Source organism: Lactuca saligna, chromosome 4 (genome assembly GCF_052625555.1).
Source record: "Lactuca saligna cultivar CGN05327 chromosome 4, ASM5262555v1, whole genome shotgun sequence".
Lineage (NCBI taxonomy): Eukaryota > Viridiplantae > Streptophyta > Magnoliopsida > Asterales > Asteraceae > Lactuca > Lactuca saligna.
The window spans coordinates 338998928-339007976 of NC_136420.1; the positions used below are offsets into that span (position 1 = coordinate 338998928).

Below are 9049 nucleotides of genomic sequence, written 5' to 3' on the forward strand. Positions count from 1 at the left end.
GTAGCTAAAAATCCTCGGCTTCGAAAATCAACCCAACTCAAGCTTCTATACATAAAAGATTTCCTTAATCACCCTTTCATACTCATAACCCCTTAAGGGTCAACTTTGGTCTAAGTCAAAGTCAACGCTACGAGTTGAATCAACTCGCCGAGTTCCTATAAATCACATAATCGTGAAATCGCAATCCAACTCGTCGAGTTTTCATCCAACTCACCGAGTTCCTCCTTCTCCACAGAATTGGGACTTTTCAGTACAACTCGTCGAGTTTCTTCTATCTTCTGAAAACCGAGAAAACCTTAGCAAACTTGCCGAGTCATCTCTTCAACTCATCGAGTTTTCTCAGTAATCAAAAAGGTCGGTGGACCACGATCCAACTCGCAGAGTTGGGTAAACAACTCGTCGAGTTACTTAGTCTTAACTCATTCAGTCACTTCCAAGAAATTCTAATGCCTCCAAACCATAGATCTGGTCCCCTTGGGCTGAGATACCACGTAAAGTTGCTAACTTTACGTCCATGCATGGTATCAAGAGGCTTAAAACATTAAAACTAAGCTTTATAAGGGACCTAAGGCATGCAGGAGAGCCAATACTTGATAAAGCTGGCAACTTTAAGTCTCAATAGGTCATGAAATGTCTAGATCTGAAGTCATGACTTCATAACATGTTCAAATCCATGAACAACACCAAAATAAGCTACTAAAGGCCATAAACTTCTCAAAGGATAGATCTAGCAAATAAATAGTCAATGTATCGAGTTTATACCTCCAAATGGTTGCAGAAACACTGAAAATCCCATATCTAAAGCTTTTCCTTTCAACTTTGCACCACCAACTTCACACTCCTTCAAGAAAAGCACCAAAGAACACTCTTTAGGCTCACACACACTCAAAATGGGGAAAGAGGAACGATTAGGGTTTTGAGGGGACGATGAGGGAGGCTACAATGAAACATTAAGGCCTTTAAATAGGGTACAAAATCCTAAAACTTAGGGTTTCATTTCTGCCAGCCTACTCGTCGAGTTGAGGCCTTCAACTCGTCGAGTAGGTTTCTTAACCCGCGTACTAGTTCATCTCTACTCGACGAGTCTGGGGCTCCCAATACGTCGAGTTTCTCTATGAAAGTGCATAAATTATGATTTTAAATACATACCAAGAACCGGATGTTACACAACTAGAGTTCTTGGGCTAGACAAAATTACAACCCTTATTCTTGAATTTTTGAGAATTTTTTAGAAGACAATCAAACGTATGTTGTTGATTTATGCATCTAACACCATACATACATGTCATAGGTTATAAGAGATACGGGATAGAGAGAAATTGACCAGAGTGTATGTTTATAATATGATATTCTCAAGAATCGTGAACCGTTGAAAATGAATATTGAAACCTCACTAACTCATGACTAAGTTTGATACAATCTGCAAGGAGGATACCAAGCTTCATGATGGTTCCTTTCATGAATTGGCGTTCCCAACTGCTCATTAACATGAATATTGATTCATTAAGGTGCAATTAACTTTTTCTATTTTCGATTAATTTAGAGATTTATCACGAAAAAATGAGTGTTATGAATTGGGTGTCTTCTATTGAGAATGAAATCAAGATGAGATTTAACATTCTGAGACTCTCCAAGGAAGATCTAAAGGTGTATGTCGAGGATAATATGCTTATTATCAAGGGAGAACATAAGCAAGATCAGAATGAAGGAGACAACTAGAGTTCCTAGGCTAGACAAAATTACAACCCCTATTCTTGAAGTTTTGAGAATTTTTAGAAGACAAACAAAAGTATGTTGTTGATTCATGCATCTAACACAATACATACATGTCTTAGGTTATAAGAGATACGAGATAGAGAGAAATTTACCAGAGTGTGTGTTTATAATATGATATTCTCAAGAATCGAGAGCCGTTGAAAATGAATATTGAAACCTCACTAACTCATGACTAACTTTGATGCAATCTGCAAGGAGGATACCAAGCTTCATGATGGTTCCTTTCATGAAGTTCTCAAATCCACACGGGTATATGATTGAACAAACACACTAAAATGACAATCGTCATGCATCTGTTGATCCTTTGTTTTTGTATTTTTGTTTTTAACTGATAGGAAGCAATAGTGTTGCCTCCATGGGTTGCACTTGTGATTATCTCAAACCTGATGTTTGGGAATATGTAAGAGTAAATGTGAATGCACTAGTAGTTAATGGATCGGATAAGTATCGTCATCATTTCACCAATAAATTCGCCTCTCCTCTCTTTCTTTTGCACATGGCTACACCATTTCTAATCCATCACAGCTCCAATGGCAAAATCATCTATTCTTGAAATAGTCAACAGCATGGCAACAAAGGATGGCAGCAATTCGATGGTGGTTGGAGAGAGAGAGAGAGAGAGAGAGAGAGAGAGAGAGAGAGAGGAGTTATTTTCTTTATTAATAAAATCAATTAATAAAAATTTCAAAACAACTTCAAGAATGATCAAGACGTTACCCTCACATGGTTAGACTCACAGTGTTAGCCATAAAGATGATCCAAAGTTTTCAAACCACAAAGATGATCTTTAAAAAAAATTAAGAAGTGAACTCAATTTTTTTGAAAACCATCGGACATTTTTAAAGATGTCTTTAAATATAAAACAAAACTAAAATTATGGTGATATTAACTATTTATAAAAGTATTCGGATTTTGTTACTTTTTTATAAAAATAAAAGATTCCAGTTTATAACCAAATCAAAAGAAAAAATGTCAAATAAAAACATCAACACGCGTCCATGTTTCAACTTTGATGTGGAAAAGCACAAACCTTGGGTTGTACAACCCAAGGTCGGCCTGCAAAAAGAGCAGCCCACATTTTCTGTTTTCCATTTTTATTTGTTCCCTCGTATTCGTATTGGAGACAGATTGGATCGATGTCACCAGTAAACATAGTCATCAGCCAAACACCTCATCATTAACCGAACCAAACATCCCAAGATAATACAAGTCGATGAAGAATGTTCGGATTTCCATGGGCCCAAGTTCCACCACTAGCTTTTCAGGATCAACCCCACCTCCCCTAACTATCTCCCTCTCAGATCCACCTTTCACTTTCCAAGCAAGCTTCTTCCTCTCCATCTCGCCTCTTTCTTGATTACCCGACAGATTCATCTCTGTTACCTTCCTTATCTGAGAAACACACACACACACACACACAGAAATCAAATGGACAACAAAATAATCACATTTAAAACCAACTTATGGATATACCTTCCTATCTGGGAACAGCTTCTTCAGCTCCACACTTGCCATTACAGAGTAATCTTTGTCTTCCCCCACCTTTCAATCCATATAACAAACGCCCCGCCAGTTTATAATCATAACTAAACATTTCATGAGGAAAAAAAAACTTGGAACAGTCTGGTTGAACCTCGTATAGATGAGCCAAACGAAGGAGTGCTTTTCCACTTTCAAGCTCCTGCAATCATCAAATACAATACAAATCAACTTAATCATGGTATGAATAGCCCCAATGAACAAATTTACTAGTCCACCAAGTATAATGATTATATATATTATACCTGTAGAGTTATAATAGCTGTGTTGTTTGGCAAGCTATAGGATGCATCAATCATCGAGAAGGATGATACATGATCATTTTTCCAATCACTTCCATCCTGCAACAAATATATATATATATATATATATATATATATATATATATATATATATATATATATATATATATATATATATATATATATATATATAAGGGCTGTATATTTATTTACAAAAAAAAAATGAAAAAATAAACAAACAAAAGATCAGTTAACCTGTTGTGCAAATGCCACAAGGAGTGGAGAATAAATTTCTTGACCAAATGTGCGACGCCACTTGGCTCCATCTCCTACTGGATCCATTCTAATATAATATTTTCCTTGGATCTGGAAAACAATATAAAACAAGGAAAGAGTGCACGTTATGTTGATTAGAGTTCATATGTTTAACTACTCGACTCCATCATTGATGGACATACTGCAATGAAGCAAAATGATTACCATCAGGCCCTTGCAATCATTCAGGACACACACTGTCTCATTTAGCACCTCACCAACACCTTTCACGTCATCATATAATAGCCTCCTATTATATTACAAAGAAAGCAAATTATAATATATATATATATATATATATATATATATATATATTTATAAGTTACAATTAATGTTTGAATGAGACTGATACCTATGAAGCATTAGTTCTATTTGACCATCTACTAAACTAGAGCCACCTACTGCACGATCCACCAACACTGAGAGTTCCATACTTCCATCCTCAACATAAGCTCCAAGATTTATCTAACCAAATCATTTTATTACATTAATCATAAAACACACTACAATGATGACATGTGAACACGTACTGGGTAATAATTTCCAGCAACTGGTTCATTCACTTGCAGCTCCCAATCTGTTCTGAAATCACGAACCTGCAATACAGTAAATTTTATCATGTGAGAGACAAGTATTAGAGTACAGAAACAGCCATCTATAAAATATATACCCTTTTAATGAAGTCTCTCCCGTTAGAATCTGTATAGAATGTTTTGTTTGTCTTCAAGGCACTTGTGATCTGAGTTGTTATTTCTTTCCCAACACCATCATCTATAGGGATAGGTCCAATCTGGTAGTACCAAATCATAAGATATGTAATTAGAGAATACACACACACACACACATACTGGTCAACAGGAAACTACTACAACTACACTAACTCAAAAGGGAATAAAATTCTTACGATAAACTCAACTTCAGCATGTTCCTTCTCCTTGTATACACGGGTGACCTGATATATCCAGGAGTTTAACTGTTGGTGCACTTCATCCATTAGTGGTCCCCTCACGATAGTAAAAGCTTTCTGCAACGAAAGAAATCATTAGTCACTTGCAACAGTAGTGGATAACTACCCCAAAAGAGTATGGTTTACCTGCCCTTGAGATTTTATTGGAAATGTGGCATTAGGACGGAAGATATAAGCTCCAGAAGCCTTCAAAAATTAGGAACAACATCAGAAAATGAACAAAATTCATGTAATTAACTTCACACACACACACACACACACATTCTAGTTGAGAAATTGAATATACCTGGTCTGTCCCATTATAACCAGAATAGTAGCTGTACGAGTGTTCCATGGCTCCTTCAACCTTCAAACCATGTGCCAAAAAAGAGAATGTCTATCAAGCTGAAAAATTAAATAGTATATTTGGATTTAAGGAATAGTTACCAAGCTTCTTTTATTTGTATAACGTATAAGCTTTCCCTCGTCTGTAGCATAATGCAGCTTCAAATTTCCTCCACCAACAACTACAGTTTCATCACTAATATTGTCTGATGTCAGAACTGTCGACATTGTTAAACTTGTATCTGTTGATCATCAGTACGCGTGTCATATGATATGATCCTTGACATAAAGATTTCCAAATTTGAACAATACATTCAAAGAGTTGACCTGCGTGTTTTGCATTGGAGATGATGTAGGTGTTGAAACCAAGAGGTGGTAAAGATGCTGTAAATCCAAGCCAATATTTGGGTGTATTGCTTGGAGTTTTACCAAGATATGCTTTAACATGGTACTTTCTCATGTTTAAAGAGGCATTAAACATAGGAAGCAGCTGTGATTCTATTTCTCTTCCATTTGAATCCAGAACAATTAACTCATTGGAGGAAACCTGTAGCATTTATTGAATCAAGTCAATAAAACCATATTATAGAATCGAAACTAAAGTCAAATAAATGGGACTGAAACAAACTCACAGGAATTCGGACCACTTCTTCTCTATTCCATCCTAGGGGGTTGTAGACAACTACCACCTATAAATATAACAAGGCTTGACATTATACTCAGAATCTAGACATGAAATAAATAAGAAAATCAAGAAGAGCATTATGCTCACCAAACTATTTCCATTAGCCAAAACAGCTTCTGAGGGAGGACAGTAACTTATGTTAAGGAGAGGACACTGAAATATCAAAATTAGTTACCACTAACTAAATTAGCTATTGGGCAAATCTTTAATCAAAATTAGAAGTTGCATAAGATTACTTGGTGAATCGTGCCAACTGAAGTTTTACTTGATCTTGATGATGTTAAAAATGCTAATGATGAAGCTACTACTTCCTCAGCCTGCATTGTTTTATCAATCGATGTTAATAAATATCATTCATCATGTTTGGTTTTATAAGGTGTAGCTACCTGTACATAGCCCATTGAGATACGCATTGCATAATCAGAAGCCACATGCTGCCTTTGTGTACCACTAACTGCATCATGATGTTGAGCAATTGCTAGAGCATCGGCCAAGGCATCTGTATTTGGTCCAGAATTGTTCCTCCCTTTGTAAAATTCTAACTGTCTTGCAGCCTGAATTGAATTTGTAAATTGTAGCAGGTGAGTGATTGTTTAAACTTTAAAACAAGTATTAGTAACTTACCAAATGGTAACCGCTCATTGTCCTCACATAACCTTTAAAAGCTGGCCTGCTAGTGAAGTATCCTGTCCAGTACGTATTTTCTTTATCTGCATATCTAAAAGTTTTGATTTCATCTTTTAGGACACAATCACAATCACAATCACATCCACAACATAGAGGAAAGGGTATTCATTTACTTACGGGAAGAAGTCATCAGTTTTTAGAGGCCATGTTTCATCGGCTGCATGTTTCGCATCTGTGTAAATGGATGGGGTAGAATACAGTGCATTCACACGCCCATCCTTAACAATACCAATAAAACAATTATTAATTATTAATTTTAATCTAAGAGAAAATAACAGATGAAAAGAAAGGCAAATACCAGGTTAACATAATGAATGAATTTGTCCATCTGTCTGAACCATGAAACTGCATATTGATACCGGAAATCGGTTCCCATGGCCCACATTATATGGTTTGTCCTTGTTACATTAGCCTGAAATATAATTAGGATTTAGAAGAGACATAGCTCCTTATTATTTTATATATACCTACATACAAAGTTTCATGTCACACCTTATACCTGAGCCATGGCTGCAGCCACAAAATCATTTACCCGCTCTTGAACATTGTAGTCAAACAGGAGAACATCATCCTATTATATAATAGAATTAGTATTACTATTTACTAGTAAGAAAAACAAAATAACCCTACAATACATACAAATCAAATATCACACAACACAGTGACAGTGTTTTATTTTTTACCTGAATAGGAGGAGATACATCATTTATTTCAAATGTGAAACCATCTGGGGGATCATAATGTCTGGGAAATATACCAGTAAATAACTGCAAGTCGGTCGTTGAGAAAGATTTTTCAACAGTTCGCAATAAATTACTTAAATATGTTATGTTTTGTGTGCACACCTGTGAAGATGAACCAAGAGACTTAGAACCCTGCCATACAACCTCAAGAGTCTTGTCAATTTTCCTCTTAGCCCTATCTTGATAATCCATTCGAGCAAAAAAGAGAGAGTCAAATCCCACCTGTAATTAAATGTTTTATGTAGTAATCGAAATTTGACATAATTTAAGTATGCCCCTCAGTCTTTTCTGAAACAATTATAACGAGATTGAACAGAAATATAAACATGAAATAAGGGGGGAGATCAAAGTCCATACCTCGGCACCCAGCAAGTAAGCTTGAACAGAAGAGTGGCCGAAAGGATCGATCTGCCAACCAACTCTAGGTTTTTGACCAAATTCCCGGTGTATAAACATGTGTCCCAAAGTTGTTTGATCGATCAAGTCAATGTAATGTGGTGTTGCCTCGTCGTGCATGCACATACCCCCATTTCTTGAAACAGCAATTAATTAAGTAGGGTTAAGAACAAGTACAATACAATGTTTCTTTGATACAACAGATTCAATATTTAACGTAGTCAACAGACATGAATTCAAGTTGACCAGTGTTGACGAGCTCCTTGACTTTAGTCTTGAGCAGTTCGCTCTGCTGGTTCCACCACCGCTGGAAGAATGCCTGGGAAAAAACAGATGAATCTCTAATTTTGTAGATAGAATAGAAAGGTTTCTATGTGGAATCGGAATTGGTAGTAGATAAGAAGTCAATTGAACAGCAACGAGAGCTAACCATTTCAACGTAGATGAACTTGCGATTCTTGTCATCGAGCAAAGCTGAAATCACGGAGTCTAACACGTTCTGGACACAGGCACCCTGTAACAAATTACCAAGAAATGAATGAAATCGACCACTTGTTAATGCTATGCAGCGATCACTATGAATTCGCACACAGAGAAAGAAAAAAGGGAGTTGATGGTACCCCTACCCGAATGGAATTATTAGCACCGGTGTAGTATTGATCGACGGTCTTCAGCCAGCCAACGTCGTCATGAGAGTGGGGTACCAAATGAACATTGATCTTTTCAGCCTGGGTGCTTTGAGAAGTATCATACACCATATACTTGCACTCCCCGCCCAAAAAGCAGAGGAACACTACTAAAGCTGAAATATCGAGCGACCGCTTCATCATCTTCGCTTCCCCCATTGATGTCCTGTCTATTGCAGATCTGTGAAGGTTTGGTTTGGTGTGATGGTTTGTAAGATCATCACAGAGAAAATCGACCCCCAAAACGATAAGAACAAACGCCTCTTGTGAGTGACTCGGTCTTCCCGTGCAGTATTAATATTGGTAGATGTAGACAGCTGCCCGGCTTAAGTGACAACTGAGAATTTCTTATCCGAAATAATCATAATCATTAATTAATGGAGTAAAGCTAAAGTTTACCATGGTCCAAAAAGATGTTGCTAAATTAACACTTCTTAAATATTTTTAAAAATAATTTTGGGACTAAGGTCGTAAATTCATATGGAAAAATTAAAAATCAAATAAATGGTTGGAATAAAATACAAATTCAACTAATAAAAAATCTTAAAATATCATCCTATAATAAATTATTTATAATTTTTTATTTTCTGAAAAACAATACAAATTCAACTAATAAAAAATCTTAAAAATCAAATAGAATGTTTATATGGAAAAATAGGATTTAAATATTAATAAATATATGTTATTAA

General features: G+C 36.0%; 1 protein-coding gene across 1 annotated transcript; it reads right to left on the reverse strand.

Annotated features, from left to right (window-relative positions):
* Positions 1-2668: 2668 nt before the first annotated feature.
* Positions 2669-8647, reverse strand: LOC145044263 (Glycosyl hydrolase family 38 protein). The gene is made up of 28 exons (XM_078993145.1): positions 8301-8647; positions 8105-8188; positions 7905-7993; positions 7636-7810; positions 7381-7500; positions 7219-7302; positions 7035-7106; positions 6834-6947; positions 6653-6753; positions 6473-6566; positions 6235-6402; positions 6085-6165; positions 5936-6001; positions 5796-5852; positions 5491-5710; positions 5266-5405; positions 5126-5185; positions 4966-5025; positions 4777-4896; positions 4543-4662; positions 4403-4468; positions 4225-4337; positions 4038-4122; positions 3813-3923; positions 3561-3656; positions 3410-3457; positions 3250-3318; positions 2669-3168 (listed from the first exon to the last, which is right to left on the reverse strand). The coding sequence occupies exons 1-28, from the start codon at positions 8517-8519 to the stop codon at positions 2935-2937; spliced, it is 3066 nt and encodes a 1021-aa protein (XP_078849271.1). The 5' UTR covers positions 8520-8647; the 3' UTR covers positions 2669-2934.
* Between the last annotated feature and the right edge of the window lie 402 nt (positions 8648-9049).

What these genes read in the sequence shown, in the direction of transcription:
- LOC145044263 (XM_078993145.1), bottom strand. Translation starts at nt 8,519, where the DNA reads ATGGGGGAAGCGAAGATGATGAAGCGGTCGCTCGATATTTCAGCTTTA. An exon ending in CAGCTATTATAACTCTACAG is followed by an intron (nt 3,458 to 3,560) that starts GTATAATATATA and finishes TGATGATTGCAG; the next exon opens with GAGCTTGAAAGTGGAAAAGC. An exon ending in AGCTGTTCCCAGATAGGAAG is followed by an intron (nt 3,169 to 3,249) that starts GTATATCCATAA and finishes TGTGTTTCTCAG; the next exon opens with ATAAGGAAGGTAACAGAGAT.